Source organism: Microchirus variegatus (assembly GCF_963457635.1).
Source record: "Microchirus variegatus genome assembly, chromosome: 13".
NCBI lineage: Eukaryota > Metazoa > Chordata > Actinopteri > Pleuronectiformes > Soleidae > Microchirus > Microchirus variegatus.
In genome coordinates, this window is record NC_139814.1 from 16,934,495 (window position 1) to 16,954,945 (window position 20,451).

Genomic DNA, 20,451 nt, shown 5'->3' on the forward strand with positions numbered 1-20,451 from the left:
ATCCAAGACGTTGGAAGCTATACAAAAATAAAAAAGACCAGGTTCCTTAGGCCTAATATTGTATAATATTCACATACACTCATAATTTCCATTCCAAGAGATCAATTTGTTATGGTAATTACAAGCCACGTTCGAGCAGAGCTACTTCAGTGATTCATTTTCATCCTTACCTTGAATTTACCGTCAAGTCAAATATCAACAGAATAAATTGTGCCGAATATACAAACAACATCAGACATCAACACTGTCGTAGCTTGATATTTAATGTCCCCCCAAAAAAGTTTTCTCAATAGTTCAGATGCTGCAGGTCGATTGTTGTTAGTGACTCCGAGAAAAAATAGAAAGTGTCCGCGGAAATGTCCACGGGGCTGTCCAGAGACTCTGACAAACTCGGCGAAGCAGCGTCGGAGAGCTGAAGGCAGGAATCCGAGGAGAAAGGCTGAAAGTCGTGTATAGAAACATCCAGGGTCGGGGGACTGTCGCCATTGTCCGGGCCAGATGCCGAGCCGGGGCCCATTGTTGACATGCAGCCCGGAACAGTGGGTGACGGGTTGGGAAAATGTTTCAGATTTTTGTCATTGCTGTTCAGCGGCGCAGCAGCAAAGCTCATGGTCTCTCCATTGTGGAGCTGCTGTGCGGAGCCCAGAGAGTTGTTTTGAAAGGAGCAGGTATCTCTCTCCAGCAGGGCCCCACTCCGCTCGTACAGGGGGGCCTCGTCCTCCTCGTCGCTGTGGATGCTGCCCTCGGCGCTCGGACCTTTCCCCTCCCCGTTGTGGTTCTCCTTGCTCTGAGTCTGACGCTTGTGCTTCATGCGCCGGTTCTGGAACCAGACTTTGACCTGCCGCTCGGTCAAATCCAGGAGAGCCGCTATTTCCACTCTCCTCGGCCGACAAAGATACTTGTTGAAGTGGAATTCCTTCTCCAGCTCCAGCAGCTGAGTATTGGTGTATGCTGTCCTCAGCCGTCGAGAGCCCCCTCCTCCCCCACTGCTCTCCACGATCTCAGGCGAGCCTGGAAAAGAAGAAGCATAGCTGCCGGTGTGAGGGATTTAAAAACGCAGGACACCACCGTTACATAAGCCCGCAGCCTGCGAATGTATAACACCGAGGCTCTCACAGCCCACGACAGAGCGGCTCACAACATGCTGCAGCAAAATGGCCGCTGGAGCTGCACTGACCCACTCTCATAGCCTTGTTACCCCATTTATTTAAAAATCACCACTGCGTAAAGCTAGCCATCAGATCGTTTTACGCATAAATATGTTCAGTTTGGATGTGAGGCAAACACAGTGCCGTGTAAAAGCAGTGAGGTCCAGATATCCTGGTGTGGGATAGTTAATGAATGCTCCAGCTGCCCTCCTCGGCAACGGCACTCCATCACTCTTCATTACTGTCACACATCAAAACTCTGCTACGGCTAGAGGAATAAATCATCTCCCATCACCAAACTTTAGCCAAACTTTTTTTTTTTCTTTTTACTTCATCACAGCCAAACAATAAACATGAGTCAATTTGAACGGAAAGAAAATAAGCTCCTTTTTTTGTTTGTCCCCTTTGCCTTAAAAGAAAAGGCCTGGGTATTCTAGGCTCAAATATAGCAACAGATAGCTGAAAGTGCTGGATATAAATCACGCACCTTTTGGGGAAAAGCACACGGGTCCATTGTTGATGGTGGTGGCAGTGGAGGTTGGCAGGTGGTTCCTCTTGGAGGCTTTCTTCTCCCTCATCCAGGGATACTCCGGAGGTAAGGAGGCGGTAGGCAGCTGGCTGCATCCGTCGGGGCTGTGTCTAGGCCGGCCGTGCCGCGGATGGCTGCCCGGGTTCAGGCTGGGAATGGTCTGCTCAAAGGGAGGAGGAATCAGTGTCGGGCGTGAAAGCGTCGAGCTCTTGATTGATGAACTTTGAAATGAATCAGCGACAGGGGGGAAAGATGTCAGGCACTCAGCAAGCGACGGCTGACTATTGATAAAACCGCTCTCTCGCTCGAATTCGTAATTCATCTCCGCTCCCTGAGAGCCGAGGAAAGTTTGCACGCGTATTTTTATAAATGTTGCGGCTCAGTGAGGACGAGGACGAAAAAAAATCATTTAAAAATCTCGTGGTGGGTTTTTTTTTCTATGTCACTGATTACGGCCGTATGGGGACCGAGCTACTATTAAACTATTGAATTCATGGAGACAAGGTTGAAATTGGACCGAATTGCCTGTCACATGATTACCTCTGCCCAATGACAATTTGGGGTTTAATCAAAAGAAGCCACTGCCTGTCTGATTGATCCAAAAAGTCAGATGAAGAACGCCTCGCTCAGCTGGGGCACGACTGTTTTTATTTACATCTTTGTCCGCTCAGTTTATCCTCCTCTCGCCCTCCAGTCGAGTCCACTAAGCAACAAAATGTGTTTTTTAAGAATGGCTGACGCTCACTATTACAGGGAAGGAGAGCCCAGCCTGGGGTGCGCGCGGATTCGTGCACTCCTCTTTCTCGTATTGTTTGAGGATGTCAGTCGAGAACGCCCCCACCCCACAGCCACCCACCCACCCGCACACACACACAGATACACACATACACATACACACACACACGCCAGTAGCTATTCATGAAAGCAAGAGTCAGGCTTCAGATGTATAAAAGAAACAAACCCCCAAAAAAACTGATATGGTGACTTCTCGACAGAAACAAACCCCAACAAGGGCCCAGCAGTCTGCTCTGTGAGTGTTGTCTCCAGAGGAGACGCCGTGATTCCTCTAAGGTGCATATTAATGAAAGATGCAGCGCATTAACTTAATACTGACTGATATGACACGCTCACACCATTTCATCCAACACAACAGCAATTTAAGATTAACACAGTGCAGGAACTTATCAGTGCACGTATATGCGCATCCACACTCGCCACTGTTTTATTACAGGCTGCTTATGCAGCTGTATATGTATGATATTAAAATAGAATTTCGTTTATTCCATAAAAAAGGTCGATTTTATGACGAGGTCATGCGCAACCATGTGCGGTGTCCATACCCAGAATGGCACACAAGCACTCTTTGTTTGATTGGTAATGTTTACATTTAAAAATACAATGAGTTTTCTTGCTTTGAAATATTCCTCAGATATTTTTGATATGCTTTTCAATTCGTTTACAAAATAATAATAACAAAATCAACCTGAGAGTGACCAGGCTTTGCTGAAAGGACAGTACCCATAATGCTGAGGGGAGCCTTTCCACTGTATTTGCAGTTATCAGTTCTACTTGAAATTGCGATGAAGCAAGCACCAACACGGGTATGATCGACCATGTACAACGAGTCCATTTGCAGCGTTATTATGTAGATGGAATTGTTATTGAATGGCTTCTCCCTGCAGCGTTTGGGGTTTTATCGCTCCTCCAGAATAATCTGTGAAAGCCACATTTTGGGATGTTTTTCGTCAAGCAGTATACGTTGTATTTCTTAAAGGAAAGAAAGAAAAAAAAGACATATGACTTAGTGTGTAGGAGAGAGGAAGAGGAGAAGTGGTAGGCCTCTCTCAGTTTGTTGCTTATACACCAAACAAAGAGTCCTGGAAGCCTGTGCGCGATCAATCTTACTCGCCAAAAGGTCTGACAGCTCGGTGCCCTCACAACACATTTAAGGCTTCTAACTCTCCCTCGGATCAAATGCAGCCAGGAAGCGGCGAGAAACACTGGCCACTCACATTAAAACCAGTTTCTGTTCACAGTTAGAGCCGGACTGTCGCTGGAGGGATGTTTTAATAGATAAATAAGCTGCACAAGATGCGACCATTTCCCTTTTGAGGAGGCAGTATAATGCGCCATCGGTGATTATAGGGCGAAGCTTCTCCACCTGGCTTTTATCTTCGGTTTGGGAATGTGATTTTTACACAACGACGTGTTATTTGTCGTTCTTTTTTTTTTGCAGGTTTGCAGGACCGTGTGTTGAACGACAGAGTTGCCATGGGAAGAGATGGATGGCTTTTTTTTTGGAAATACGCACAGGCTTTGTGTGTAAGGAAAGGAGTGGGTGGCGGCATTTAGTGGACCCCAGCCTGTCTTACACACTTGTCTTTACAGCAGGAGTGATTTAGGAGTACGTTCCCACGGATGGAAGTAAAATGAAAGAAATACAAAATCCCTGCTTTGGTTAAAACGCTGTGCGTGTGCTACCTGTGTATATTTGATGCATATGGGTCAAATCAGTGCCTTGCTGTGTGTGCGTGTGCATGTGTGCGCGTGTGTTTTCTCAGTGTGTGTGTGTGTTGGATGCAGAAATACTGTGGATCAGTTTTTTTTTCTTCTGCTTTGACACACCATGGTTCAATTGTTCTAGGTTTTCCCTGCTAACCATATGTCAGGCTTAGCATGTCCATGTCCTCTTATGTCCATCAGCTCAGTCTGAAAATTCAGAGAACAAATGCACACATCATTATTTTTGTATTTTCGAATTTAAGAAAAGTAGAAAAATGTGAGCATACATTAAAAAAAAGAGAAAAGAAAAGATTTCATTTTCATTTAGAAAATGATGCAGGCAATTTAGTTTCAATGCATGTCTGGACTGTGATTTATGATTTAATCTGCTAGGAAACACACAATTAAAAAAAACGAATTCTCGTTTTAAAATGTGTGATAATTTCTAATTTTCACAAAAATACACTGAGGAATACATTTAATTTCCAGCTACCCTCTGTTCATTTCCTTTTTTTTTTTTATACTCTAGTCATTGCTGTTTTATACGCTGCCATGTGCAAATCTATAGCAGTAATGAGACAAATAAGCCCGTGATGATTACACTTCAGCTTGTATCCTTCTCTGACCGCATGTGACTGACTCGACATTAATAAATGATTTTATAGGGAATTATTCTTCAAACGAGTTCTCATTTGGCTTGTTGTCTTCTTGCAGATTCTCCAGAAAGGCTCGGTTGACATTTTATTTATTATTATTATTGCTATTATTAGTATTATGGATGTCCCCACGCGGACGAGGAGAAGGAGAGAGGGCCACCCGAGGTTTCTTCACGTCGAAAGAAGGGGAACAAGGGAAGGGGAAATAATTTTTTTTTTTATTCGTGGTCATTTCCTTTTATTTTATTGATTGTAAATTATGCTGAATGATTTTGTTTTCACTGCGTACATTATTGTTGCTATTATTAATGTATTACATTATTAGTGCCTGTGTTCTAAAATATTGTTTTGTTATGTATAGAATGTGTGCAATAATAAAAAATATCAAAAATAGAGGGTTTTTTCATTTATTATTATTTGAGAAACTACCTTGCATTTAATTTGTGATCATGTGAAATGATTCAGATGAGTCTAATTTGAAACTGAAGGATGTGCTACAGTTATATTTCAATTCTTTTATTCATCTCTTCGAACTGGAGCAGCATGGAATGTATGACATCGAAAAAAAATGATGGTCTGTCTCGGTTTTTTTTTTTTTGTTCTTCAATAAAGAAACTGCTAATGTATGTCCCTCTTTCCACCCTTATTGCATGACTGATTGATTTTACATTGGCTGGGAAAACAAAATACCTCCTGGAAGAAGAAGAAGAAGAAGAAAACATAGAAACATTGGCTTAAATTGCAAACACGGTGAGCTGCTGCTGCTGCAGGCTACATGAATATGGGGTACAAAAGGGCCGAGACGCGAATATCCATCAACCTTCTCCCCACAAAAAGATCGCAGGGTGTCAAATAATACTAAAGGACTCTTATCTTTACACCAAACAAAAAAATAAATAACATTAGAAAGTCCAATAAAACAAAACACAAGCAAGGGAAGCTGCATTTAAACTCATGACCCCTGTGTTGTTGTTTTTTTCTGAAAATGCATTTCCCTCAAATACCAAGCTGGTGGCTCTGGGAGGATTCTTTCACAAGTGCAACAAAATGCAAAACACAATTCTTCAACTGCGGATAAATAAAAGACGGACAAATTCACATTAAAATGAATAACATAACGTTCATAATACCCTGTTTGAGTTTCAGCTTTAAAACAAGACTAAAATATATAAAGAAAAACAAAAAAAGATTAAATAGACCTATGATTATACTGTGCCCCCCCTCCCTCCTCCCTCCCGCTCTACAGTCCTACAGCCCAGATAAAGGTCTTTGTGAGACAATGACACAAATAGAGAAAAAAATCCGAGCAAGTCGTGATTATTTATCCTACGCTACTTCACACATCAAACTATAGAAAACATAAACAAAGGCAGAGAAGGTGGAAGCCGTGAGGAGGCGCGGAAACAAAGCAGTGATGTGTAGGTGGGTAAGACAATGGGGCGGAGTGATCCGAGCTACAGCGCCACCGCTACAGATGCGTCAGTTTGGGCGCTTCCTGGATTCTTCCCTGAGAGTAGTGCGGCGTTAGGTCTGTGTACGTCGGTGTCGGATCACACACTCCGTGGTGCTGACTGTTGCCCATTGTGATTGCTCCATTGTAGTCCATGTTTGTGGACGGCGCGTGCGGGAGATGGGTCAGACCGAAAACAGAGGCCCCGGAATTGGGCATAGACTCGATGTAGCCTCCGCCGACATACACGGGGCTGCCCTGCATGTGCGTCCCGTAGTTGCCATTGCCTTGGAGAGGATGCGCGTCATACTCGGGCGTGGCCGAGTCGGTCACGGAATACCTCTTCTGGGAGGGCGGGCAGTTGCTGAGGGAGCTGTTCAAAGGCGGGGGATATGACGTAGCCATACCGTATGCGTTTTGATGTGGTTTATTGTAAGACGTCGGCGACTGGGATTCATAAGGTACACTGTTTACAAGAGAATGCATAGAGTTGAGGTATCCTCCCCCTCCGCCACCACTGGAGGCAGGGCCCACGGGGCTCCGCGGGGACTGTCCGCCAGGGGAAGGCATCATTCCGACGCCCTTCTGATCCTTCTTGTACTTCATCCTGCGATTCTGGAACCAGATTTTAATTTGTCTCTCGGTAAGGTTGAGCAGGTTAGCCATCTCCACCCTCCGGGGTCTGCAGAGGTACCGGTTAAAGTGGAACTCCTTCTCCAGCTCCACGAGCTGCGCGCTGGTGTAGGCTGTCCTGGCCCTCTTCGATGCCGCTGACCCAGGAGGACTCTTGTCTCCGGGGCAACTCTCCACTGTCAGGGAGGAGGAGAGGAGACTGTCAATCAGTAATCCATTACAGACAGTGAGAGAGATACAGAGGGAGGTGCAGAGATAGGAAAGAGAGAGTGAAAGCAAAACCGTGTGACGACACACACACACACACAAACACAGCTGATAACAAAACTTCACCATCAAAAAGGGTGGGGAGCACTTTACTAGATAAATATGCACTGCAGCACAACTGCGCATGTGCAGCTGCGTGCATGTACACGTTGCAAACATCTCAATATTTTGATAAATCTGCTTCCTACTGCGAAGCACAGGGGTTATCATCAAAGCTCCGCGAGACAATTAACAATCAATTTGTAGACACTGCGCCTGTGTGTACACGACTACACTGAGCGCAAAGCAGAGGGGGTTTATCCGGTACAGAAGCCAAGTAACCTTAGATCCCTTACTACAACATCTTGACCCCCACCTGCCCTGTACAGTCACAAATCAAGCAAACGCGTAATGCACTGCATTTTTCCTCGGGGTGCACACAGCAGCTTCCATTGCCCTCACTGATAAGTCTCCCCTTCCAAGAGGCTGCAGTTCGCTGCAGAATATCAAGGTGTTGGTCTACTTACTGCTGTGGCAGACGGCCAACACTTAATAAATTTCACTACCTGCCGCCTAGACCTGGAAAGGAATGCAGTATGGCATATCCTGACCCAGTCTAACGCTTTCATCTCTGTGGAAAGCGCTAGCACGTGGCTCAGGAGGAATGCCCATACACGCAGGGCAATCACTCATGATAATGATGATTATTACATCCATTTTATGATAGACACTGACGTGTGTTCACTGCAGGATGAGGCCTCGTAAATGTTAGCACCTCAGCACGTGTTGTTCAAACTAATAAAACACCCTTTCTGACTTTGAGACGCAGCAGAAAGGTGTGCGTAAAAGCGTGCGTTTAGCGTCTCCCTCAGCAAATATTGCTTTTTCTATCACCACTTAACACAAACGCACCACGCCTTCTAGTTATAAATCACAAGAGCGCCATTTTGTGTCACATTTGTAGTTCTTAAGAGGACGTCACATGTATGACCTGGAAACACATGTGCGTAAAGGGGTTTCCATACACTTATCAAATCAAAGAATATACAGATCATTCCTTAAATATGAATCGTGAAGACAAAAATGTTTTGAAAATGTGCATTTTTAATTATCACTATATGAACTATATGAAAGCATTTAGAAGTAAATTAAAACTATGGGCAAATAATTTACGAATAATTGGTATTTTGAAGATCTGTACAGGCCTCCCCACCCCGATCAACCAAGTTACCACCTGGCTTGCGTACGTGCGTAAAACGTGATAGCGATAAACGCTTTCATACATTTGCACACTTTTACAGGCTGTAAAAAAGAATGTAAACGCTCCACGAAGCATAAATGAAAATTAAGCCACGTCGTTTAGTTATACTGCGTAGGCCTAGCCATGTACGATATAGTATATCATTAATTAGAATATAATCCACAAAAATTCACTAAAAGTAAAGTTTTGGAAAAATACCACCTTTCAAAATCCTGATTGTACTAAAAATACAGTCAAAACACACCCGGCACACTCTGTCCCAACAACTCCCCCCTCTAATAAAAACAGCAGGACAAACTGAACAACTGTTGTGTGCGTGTTTGTTTGTTGTCTCTCTGGGAACATTATGTGATCAGTGAAGATGTGTGTTTACAGTAGGGGCAGGTCAGCTGCAGGGCACAGGGGACAACAAATGGTGGAACATACTCCCAGTTTTGGGGCACGTGGGTTTTCCACAACCTTGTAGTATGTTTAGGGTGTTTTTGGAACAATCCGGTTTAACGAAACCGTTTACTTTGCAAATGTGTGGATGATAAAGGCATCATTGTTCTCCTGAATAATATATAGTATTTGTAAAGATGCAGAGAGAGGCAGCAGATTTATATAAATATAGCACTATTTATAATATTTAAGACACCTCTGACACTGGTAAAGAATAAAAAAAACAAAAGTGGACATTGTCCTTTTGGGCTTTGCCTTTCTCCTAAACCTTTACCTGGCCACCCAACCACCCACATCCTCAGCTAAACCTATGCAACTCTGTAGGATATCAATATATGTGTGCGTGTTTGTGTTTGCAGTACCTGAACTGGCGCTACTGGTGGGTTTCTGCTTGGTGTTCTGACGAGACTCTTTCATCCAGGGGAAGATGTGTTTGCTGCGAGCGTTAGAGGTCGGCGAATCGTTCTTGGCACTGGGCTGGTTGGACCCGTTGCTTGCGCTTTGGCTGATCGCACCCGGGGATTGTGAGGGAGGGGGTGGACCTGACACCGGCACCTGCGGTTGATTGCTTTCGGGATGAACCTGGGACTGCGCCACCTGAATGGATGTGGTCCTGTCGCAGCCCTCCGCCATCTCCCCCGGCTTCTGCAAAGCCACGGAGCCGTCAGGAGACTGCAGGGAGCAGGCAGGTCGATGGTACTCACTTTCCACATGAGAGGCCCGGGGATATTGGACCTGATTGGCATCATAACTGAAGCCATTTGCGCTTTGATATGGGTAGCCACTGTAAATTGCGGAGCTGTCGTAGTAGGTTGCCTTTTGCATCTCGCCGTTTCCCAATATTTATTTCAGAAACTGACAGGGTCTTGACACCCTTGTAGAATAACATTGGCACCCCGTGGTCACGTGACGCCTCTCCGCCAATGGCCTCCTCGGGTGAACCTAGGGTTACAAGAAACACTGTGAGGAGAAGAAATGGTGGCGATCCATCTTACTTTTCAATACAAGCCTGACACGGCAGACTATGGAGGCAAGATAGGGCCAACAGTTCTGGAGACTATTACCGTTTACCTTATGGCTTACACAGGGCACAAAGGCACGAACTAACCTTGTATTACCATTTGTGCCAAACAACATCTCCAAAAAAAAAAAAAAAAAACCTTTTCAAAAGCATTTCAGATTGCTAAATCAATTTTAGGAGCTAACAAGAAACTGCATGACATTTTAAACCATTGAGTCTATTAACAATGGGAGTGAATACACAGTTAGAGGGCAACAAATGGACAAAAAGGCTGTAGGTAAAAAAAAGATGGGGCTACAGGAAAGGCTTATTAGTGGGTTACCACACAGGAAAATAATATTTCTGTTACATTGTTATTCTACCAACAGGGCTGTCAACAGTGGATCTGATTTCCTTGTAGCAGCTGGAGACATTCCCCCACTCCCACAAACGTTTCATCTTATTTTTCGACATTAGTTAGAAAATAGTCTCCTTCTGTAAAAGCCACCGGGCACACAAACATAAACATTCGCCTTCTCGTCTGGTTCTTTTTTTTTTTTTCTCCTCGTTTTTTTTTCTTTGTTTTCGCTTTTCTTCGTTGCGTGCTACAAGATAAATGGAAGGGCCACGAGGAAACCTGAAAAACCGGGCGGGCACCCGTGCATCTCCATGACCACAGCGTGAACTTTTCCTTGCAGGCCCATAATAATGGCTGCTGTCGGTGCTGCCTGCTCGGCGGCCCGTCGCGGTGATATATGAGGGTCAGTGGGCCGGCACGGTTTGCACGAAGTGAGCGACCAAGCCCGGGAATACAGGCGGACTCGGGCATGGCAAAGCCACATCCTGCTGCTAAAGCACCATAATTCACGCAGGTAACCATGGGGATCCGCCTCAAAAAGATTATTGGGGAAACTGTAAACTGCAGTCGACACAGCAGGTCACTTTGGGGAAGTCTTAATAACGTGAAGTTACAAATGGAATTGGTGAATGTTAACTGTGAAGTGTTTTTACCTATTTGAAATAGAACATATATAATAATAATAATAATGATAATAATAATGATTATTAATTATTAAAAATAGTAGGCAACAGTTTATTCTAAAAAATATGTATTAGATCCGTCCTATTTGCTGTTACTATCCGAATTAAAAAATAAATAAGAATATAAACAAACTGCATTTGAATGGAATAAAATCTAAGCTTCATATTTTATCAGCTGAGAATAAAAGGGCCCGGTGAGTTAGTAAAGGTTTCTATAAATAAGATATGGATATAAGATATTTCACAGTATATATAGTGTATATCTGCTGTCCCAGACATGGACTGTGTATACATTTTCACAAATGAGTGGAAGGAAAATGTCCAACACGAGTCGGTTTGTGCAGGCGAGCGAAAACGAAGCGAAATAGCAAATGAGACTAAAATGAAGGTTGGGCGCAGCTGAAGCACAGACTGAAAGAGTTGCGTCTTCGCCGTGTATCTGCTCTCACTGTGACCCGGGAAAAGATACGAGGGGAAAACTCTGCTGTGGATATCTCCAGACTGACGAGCCATGGTGATAGTCAGAAAAGGCAGAGAAAGAGAGACAAAAGACAGACTAAAGCTGAGTGCGTCGCCCTCTGCTCCACGTTCGAGAAATCTGGCTGCCTGACTCTGGCTGTGTGTGTGTGTGTGAACTCTTCCTGAACCGAGATCTAAGTCATACGGTGATAAATCACCGCACGACACACAAACTCCGCCATTTACAACCGAGGGGAGCCTATTCCTGGCCTGCTTACCTTATCCTCTGACGACGAATGCAGAGCACCGAGCAATATTTTCTCATTCAGCGACGAAATCGATCAAAGCAGTAATCCAGAGAAAAAAGTTTAAAGCCAGGACTGGCTGGGCGAGGCGGCAGCAGCAGACTGCGCCCTGCCATACACCAGGCATTAGCAGCCACAACAAAAAAGGAAGAGCAGAGAGAAACCCCTTTCCTTTTTTCCTGCTCTTTTTTTTTTCTCTCTTCCTACTCGATGTGGATGGGTAAACCGAGATTACGAAAGCAGGCGTGAGCACTCGGGTCAGCGAGATAAGACTTATCTGGACCCAAGATTTAATTTATCGTCATATAGGAGGTAATGGTCAGGACTTCATACCAATATTAAAGCTCAGCCAAGGCTGTGCTGACTGTGTGATCCTTCACCAGTACCACGCAGACACCAGTGAACTGCCCCGAACCAGAGCGTCACCATAGACAAGAAAAATTATGCAAATGAAGTAGCGCCTTGGAGAGCCAGTTCACATCAAGTGGCTGCTTCTCCTCCTCCCCCAACCAAATGAGGTGGTGAGTCTAGAAAAAAACATATATATCGTTACAAATAGCATGCAAGTCCATCCCTACAGTGTTTTAAATCTTTTTTTCTGTTATTATTTACCCCGCGTCCTGCAGTGGAATTATGAGCCCAGTGGATGAGATGTTGGAGAGAGGGGGGAATACAAAGGAATAATCAGGCGCTGATCGTGCTGCATTTCCATTTGCATGGGACATAAAGGGCTTCTGTCCACAGCTTAATCATTAGCCCGCATTTTGTGCACTTATGCCTTAATCGTTTGGCGCAACTCGGATCCATTTCTTCGCCAGTGATTCTGCATGGAAGTCCCTTTCTCTCTAAATATTACAAAACAACACCAGCTCATGTCCATTTTTTTTGTTTTTTTAAATGTATCAAGAGAAAACCTGACCATGGAGCAGGATTTGGAAAAATGGGAAGAAGTTTCATCACCAGAAGGCAAAGTGGAGAGGACATGCAGCCAGGAGCAGGGCTGAAGAGAGGCGGCAGCAGGAGGGGGAATCCCTCTGCATGGTGAGGCCAAAATAAGAAATGATGAAGGAAAGAAAGAAACAGATTTATGTCCTCTCAGCTAAACCCGGGGCTACAAACGTGTCCAATACTTCTCTCTTGGTGTCAGGACAAAATCCAATGGCACAATTAAAAAAGGGTACAAAACGCGGACGGCGTGGGAGGGTGAGTGGGACAAAAATTCACGCGTGAGGATTTTTTTTTTAGCCAACTCGGCCTTTTCTTTCTTAAACCAGAGTAGCCACATTGTATAATTATTTACTTCTTTGTGCCAAACTGCTGATTCGTCTCTTTCTTTAATTTGGCCCTGCGGTGGAGGGTTAAATGTCAGATGATGGTGTTCGGCGTTCACAAATGTGGGAGACACAAACAAAATCTATGAAAAAGAGAGAAAGAAAGAAAAAACACATAGTAAAAACTTCAGTGCAGTAAAAAGTGAAACACCCAACACGCAGATGGCTTTCACTGAAAGTAGGTTTTGAAAGGAGCGAGGCACTTCTCCAAGAGCTGCGATTCCCCTCGTCACTTTTATAGTGACAAATTACACCACAAAGACAAGTGGAAGAGAAGGAATTATTGCTCACGGGTCGCTCATGTTGCTGCTACAAGGAAACACACAGGCCAGGAGCTGCTTCTCTGTCCCTGAGTGCTTTGGTGGGCGTGTGTGGTACTTATTAGAAATTGAATAAGGATATCACCATTGAGCATTCATAACACAAATCAATAAAGATATATAGACTTACCGAAGGCAGTTCAGGATGTCTCGGAGACCTCGCGATGGCCTGGATTTAGTTGGCTGGATTTCTGCAAGGAAGAGTGGAACATTTATTTGTTGAAAATGCATCATTTCAACGTGTTTTGTAATTTACACTGTTTTGAATTCAGTTGTCTAGTAGGTGCTGCTTGTGCAGCTATAGTGCGGTCATAAAAGCAGAGGATATGTTATGCGTAAATCGTTGGGTCATGTTTTAAAATGGCGCATAAATAACTTAAACTGTAATATGTTTTTTTCATGTTTACAACATGCGTCTTTTAAAAATAACATTAAGGTCTATTTTCATAAAGAGCATGCTGCTGTATTTGTAAAAAAAAAATGCTTTTACAGCTTTGAAACATGAAATTTAAATTGCGTTTTTGACATTTTGCAATAATATATCAACACAAATCTATATATGGAAAAAAAAGACGAGACTATAGTGGATAGAAATCAAGGCGATAATGCAAATATTATGTTGGGACAAAAACATCAGAGCCATGCACAGCAGAAATGCGATATAAATAAATAAAATAAAATAAATAATTATAAAGGGCCTATGCAAAATAACGAGTTTGTTGTTTCCCTGCTGACCGGTGAGCATTTTCTCCACAAACGGATCGAATAGTCATTAGCTCGTGCGCACCGTCTTCCCCAAGTCCCCGTGCCCATAAATCAAGCAGGAGCGCCGTGACCTCAGCGCGGCCGCGCGGTCCTCGATGGCACTCTGTCTTCCATTATATCCTCGTTTCCCTGGCGGAGCGACACAACCCCACCGCTCTCCCCTACATCTCACGGAGCTCATCTTAAATTTGCACCATTTGCACACAGGAACCCGGGTAAACAGACGAGATGTTGGTTTTATATAGCGCAGGTTGTTGGCCGCGCGCTTTGTCTGTGTTTTGTTTATTTTCGTGGGCGCCGATATATTAAAAGAAAATGGCTGCTTTATTTACAAACAATAAAACAGGCCACTTCATTCCAATTGCAGCTTATGATATTAAATATTTGGTCAACGCGATTATGAAAATGATAATATTGAGAAAAGGAAACCAAACGGAAGAAAGGTCTCCACGTTATTATCGAATTTTCTTTACATTAGTATTTCTTATTTTCGCTACCTGTGTATTTAGTCGAAAACCCTGAGACCTTTTTAACTGACCCCTGCCTCGCGCAGCAATAACTCACGACAGTAATGAACAATCGGCGGAAATACCTCAAAATAAAATCCATCCTTCCCAAAGCTCGGACTCGGACTCTGTCCGCGTGGAAAAACATATCCGTCCGTAACAGCAGTATTACACATCCACACACGCGGGATCCTCTGTGTTTCACTTCGCCTCTCTTCTCATGTTTTTTTCTCTCCCCTCGATAAACAATCTACAAGACCCGGTGTCCCCTCACGGAAAGTGGGGGTAACCCGCATATAATCAGCATCATATGGCCAGACCGGGGCTCCGGTTTTCTTCCCCGTGCCATTACATCGCGCAGTATTATGCGCCGCGCTCACGTGACGCAACGTCAACTTAAATCCCTTTTATTTGAGCCCGTGAATCATTAATGGAGGCAGTCATTGCCCCTGAGGAGAAGCGGATCAGTTTGGAGGGAGAAAAAAGAGCACTATGTGACACTGCAATGGATCTGGCAGAGGAGCGAGTCTCTTGCAGAGAAGCAGCTTTTTCCACGTGTCGCCCATTCACAGGGAAAAAAAGGGGGCTGTTGTGTCAGTTTTTTAAAGTGCCATACATTTGGTGCCTGTTTAGCGGCTGAAAGAGCTCATCTCGCTGCATTATGGTCAGTTTCAAGTGCAGCCACAGCAGCTCTGAGTGAGCCAGGCTGAACGTGGAGTGTTTTTTTTTTTTTGCACTGCAGCGTGACAATTCGCACTATGTATGAATGAGAAGACAAAACACTATTTAACAGTGGCATCATGATTACTCATTGCACTAATAAACCTCTCCTCGTGTCTCTTTGTAGCACAGGCGGGCTTGTAAAGTGCATTACAGACAACTCAACTCAATATCGCCCCCCCACACAGGCTCTCGTTGTCAGTGTCCGGCTGTAGTATCGCTTAGTGAAGCTCATGCTTCTCCATCAGCGCTGCTGACTTCACTGACACAACACGTTTACCTGTCCTGCTTTATGAGACTGTGTGTTCCGGTGGTCGTGAGGGGTGCGTGTCAGTCAGCAGTGAAGTAACCAAAGAGGGCTCGACCTGCTGGTCCAAACGCAGGGTCCCCCATTAGACCCTACATGCACTTGTGCGTTTCCTATGAGCGACTGAGTGATGGTCGAAATTACAGGTTTGTGTAAAGAAGAGTTTGGGGAGCTTCTGCAGAGGGGAGGGGCTGAGGGAGTTGGCAAAATAATCCATTTCACCCACAAATCCCTGCTATCAAAATTATAATCAAACGCATATGCAAATAATGTGCCACGCGTGTGTACTGTGGAAGAAATCTGCCTCATCCACTGCTAAGTATTGACCAAAGTCATTGTCCGGAAGAAGCCTCTCTCTTTTGGGCAACATTTGGCGCTTGTTTTCCATCGTCACCGAGCAGCGGGCGTGGAAAAATCCCCACCACAACTATTAATCATTTGGGGCGGACATGGACACCATCCCCACTCCCACATCAGCCTTTGTCTTCTCAAACTACAACTTGAGCGGTAAACTTATTAAAGACGGCAACAGAAGCAGACCAGCTCTCATTAATTCACCTTCAGCACTACTGACACTGAAAAGGAGGAATGTTAATGCTGAGGGTTAAAAGTTGACGTTTTTACGCACAGCTATGGCTTTGGAAAAAAAAGAGAGGACACTTTTTTTTTAACTTGTTTAACAGAATGTTGGAGTTGGTCATGTTGCTGTTTCGTGCTCTCTTTGTTTTCATACAGATGGAGAAGCTGTTGCCAGGACGATATGACTCAACATGACCGTGCACTGGAGGCTGATCCAACCTTGTCTTTCTCCAACACACCTGAACTCTTCCCTGACCCGGGCACACAGTCTGCAGGGAGGCCCTCGGCAGGTATAATCCTTATTATTCTGATTATTTGTTATTATTATTTAGACTTTCTCTTTGCACAGAATAAGTTAACGTTGATTTATCGTGTTTAAACCTCAACTGCTAACATAAAACAAATCTTTCAGAGTTCTTTAAACAAATCAAGGCTCCTTATCACTGTCAGCAAAGAGGAGTTAGAGGCGCAGACCTCTGGATGTTGGCCAGTCGGCGGTCCATATCTCCCCACAATGTTGACACTCGGAGCGCTTAACAGCAAGGCTTGGGTTACCGATACACTGAGCCGAAGATAACTCTTTCTGCTAGTTTTACACCGGCCAACACCAAGGCTAATGCGAAATTCAACGCCTTCAGCCGATTGGAACCATCTCTCATGGACGCTCACCAGCACCAGCGCCGATTAGGACTGCAGATTTATGCGAACATACTGTAGGTGGTTGTAATAAAGCAGTTTGAATTTCCATGCTGGCTCTGTGAACATTTTTTCCAGGACATGTAATAGCTTTTTAATGCTAAGCCGTCAAATTAAGGTTTTGGAGGTAAGTGCAACAATAGATACTCTATCTAGAACAGAAAGAAGTCATAATAATACACTTTAAAGTCACATAAAGACTTTGTTAATATTTAACTTGTGGCTAAATTGACCATTGCGTGAATTCGCTCCCACTGAGAGGCTCTTTGAATCCGAGTTGTCCTGACAACTTTTAGAAGCAACAGATAAAAAAAAAACCTCATGCATTGTCACTGTCGTTTAAACACATTTTCTGCTATTTATGAAGAGATTAAGTGGGAAATAATCACAGTCGCTGTCATAATTCACTCAAGACAGCTATTGATCTTTTTTGTTGCATCCTCACCAACAGTCACTTTTACAGTAACGTCTGCTTTATTTTGATTAATTAAGTCACTTTTCAGTATTTACCCACAAAAAAGAGTCAACTGATATCATATTTAACACTACGGTCACATGTCTTTCATTTTAAACACATTTGCACATTTCTTTTTTCTGATATTTTGTTTGTAATCATTGTGGTTTTTGGTTAAATCTTCAGAATTGATCAATAAGACCAGCTGCATGTATCATGTTCTTTGATAAGTTCAATACAATACAGTGTTTTAGCTCAAAAGACGTTCTCATATTGTATTGTACTGTAATGTAATGCAATGCAATGTAATTAAATGTTTGGCAATAAAACAGAGAAATCTGATAATCAGGAGTGGTCTAATAATGATTTCTGCAACCTCAGAGACACAAAGTACAGATCTTATTTTAGTACATTTTATAATTTACATGGCAGTGTGGCCAAAGAGAATAAAACTTTCCCCCCCATTGAATTTTACACAAAACCTCCAGCAAAATGCAGAAAAACAAACAAAGCCGAGTTTACTCACAAGTCATGGCGGTCTGTGTGCAGCAGACGGAGAGAGAGCTGTGTCAGGGGAGACGATATCTGACTCGCACCCTGCGGAGGATCACTCCAAAATGAAAATAAGGCAGATTTCCACATCTATTTCTGACCCCCCGGGGTATTCATTATTCAACAAGTCACGTGGACAGGCGAATTAAAATTTCAGTGCATTGAAAGTGACCTCTATTCTCGAATCAAATGACTTGAAATCTGTAATTTAAAAAAAAAAAAAAAAAAGTTGGATTTGTCGGCGTCGGCGGTGCCAATCAGCTTCAACGCCATCTTCTGCACAGGCTCCATTGCTGCAGCCTGTGCTGCACGTGCTGAGCTGAGCAGCCTGTGCAGAAGGAGACGCCAAGACATTTTTGCAATATTTGAACGTCTCTGTTGTTGCATGCAGACGTGCAGTTATGAAATAGTAAACACGAGGGGGGAAATGTAAAATGTAATTTACTGTGTAGATTTAACTTAAATGTCACTTTTAATTAAATCTGCTAATAAATTAATTGCCAGTTTCTTCAGTTATACAAGCACTACCATTATTATTGAGCAGTCATTTTGCCAAAGTATATATTTTTTTTAAATCACTCCAGCTTACACGCACTCTATCAGTATGTTTCTGATCATATCGGCGCTCAGTGTGAGACCTAACGCTGGTGTCTCTGTGATGAATTGCAGAGGAGCTGTCTCTAAGAATAATTTTGGGAGAATTCATGGCTCGACTTCACACCTAGAACACCGTTTTTGTTTTCTCGCTGTCTCTGTCTAAATCTGAAATGAGAAAGAAAGAGGGAAAAAAAAAAAAAAAACTGAGGTCTCAGCGCTGATGTATGGTCTGAACATTGTGAGTGTCGAGAGGTCAGGGGTTAGAAGAAGTGCTCCGAGACGGTGATTGGCCAGAACTGGCCGTGTCCCCTGGTTGAACTCTCCATTGTTTGGATGTAGCAGGTAGTGACCAACACTCACACTCTGGTGCATTAGGGTTGGCTGAAATCTCCCCTATAATGGTCAGTAAGAACAATATGTGTGGCCGGATACATTTACCGATTTTGGGTTTGGTCAAATTCTCTCCATAGAAACAAAAGCATGTCCCATTTGGAGACAACACCGAAAGCCTCAGAGATTTCCAAAACTCGAAGTTTAAAATGCAAGACAACGCACAAAGATATCCAATGCACATTTTACGGATTAGAATTTCAGACATTTAAGCAATGAAATTATAAATAAAAAACAATGATTTGGCCTTTAAAACTGTTGTTCCCTATGTGGAAACATGTCCACCGTACATATCCAGTGTACATATCCAACTTTGCGCACTGATTTACATATTGGTTCTCTCTGAAAATACCATAAAATACTACATATTGTCTTTATTTCTAGTCAGATGAAGATATATTTTAATATTTTCACAGCATAGCGCAGCAGATAATCCAGTGTCCTGACACGCTACACCAGTTTTACGCACGCAACTCTAAATACTGGACGTGTAATAGAAATGTGAGAAATGATGCTTCAGATTAATTTTTAAAAAATCAAATCAAAGTTCACGCACTAAAATAGAAATAAAAAAATATTTGATTAAATGAATATAGTTTCTTATATTTGGGGCAAAAATCCTACACTGAAAGCAGCTAATGTTTCCATTATTACGCATGGCTTTGAAAAGACATCGAATCGAATATTAGTATTCGCAGTGACAAAATATCCAAAGCCATATCAGCCTTGTAAGTGAAGTACATATTTATTTCACAAGGACAAATTGATCCTACACTAGCCTACATCACAACGGCCATTACTGAGACAACACATACAAATATTCACAGTTTAGAACACAGCACGACGTGGGACGCACTAAGACAAATAAAACTGGACCTCACAACAACAATAACAACAACAACAACAACAAACAAACAAAATTCGACTTGAAGAAATGCTTTCCTTATTGTGCCGTCATTATGATTTGTTTATATGTACATTAAATGTGAAAGTCACCTGGACTACATTCAACAGTAAAATCAACCCACTCGAACACACAAACTACACTGTTACTCTGACTGATGCCTTTCCTCTAAAACAGCCGCCTGGCTCTCTAAACCAGGCATCTATAGATTCTCGCTAAATATCTTTCAAGTATATTAGAATTTTCCATGAGCAAAAAATACAAAACAGAAAAAAAATGAACAATAGTCAAAAAATAACATAGAAAAAATGATCTCAAAACTTACTTTTACCTCAATTATAACTGTCATGATAAAATTTGATCCATGTCCTATATGTCTGTGTGTGCGTAATCCTTCTTTCATAATAATAAACAATATATAAACACTTCAGTCGCCACCGTGGCCGTTAAAGGTGAATTTCAAGCTTATATGAAGAGGGAGAGGACGAGCGGAGAGGGAAAAGGGTACAAAGGACGTGACAGGGGCCCAATGGCAGAGGCAGAGTGAAAGAGATAACACCATGAGTGTAAAATACTGAGAATTGGTCCAACAAATCCAACTTGTGTTATTTGCCATCTCAGTCTGGATTGGGTTTTTTTGGGTCTGGTTCGTTCATGCA

The 20,451-nt window shown here is 43.1% G+C and overlaps 2 protein-coding genes across 2 annotated transcripts; both read right to left on the minus strand.

The window, feature by feature from the left end:
* Positions 1 to 286: 286 nt before the first annotated feature.
* On the minus strand, positions 287 to 1,999 carry LOC310935931 (homeobox protein Hox-A2a; the record flags this gene model as incomplete). Its single annotated transcript, XM_083899937.1, has 2 exons — positions 287 to 1,011; positions 1,636 to 1,999. 2 exons carry the CDS (start codon positions 1,997 to 1,999, stop codon positions 287 to 289), a joined length of 1,089 nt encoding a protein of 362 aa, XP_083756063.1.
* Positions 2,000 to 6,188: 4,189 nt separating this feature from the next.
* Positions 6,189 to 9,691, minus strand: hoxa3a (homeobox A3a; the record flags this gene model as incomplete). Its single annotated transcript, XM_083900031.1, has 2 exons — positions 6,189 to 7,094; positions 9,229 to 9,691. 2 exons carry the CDS (start codon positions 9,689 to 9,691, stop codon positions 6,304 to 6,306), a joined length of 1,254 nt encoding a protein of 417 aa, XP_083756157.1. The 3' UTR covers positions 6,189 to 6,303.
* Between the last annotated feature and the right edge of the window lie 10,760 nt (positions 9,692 to 20,451).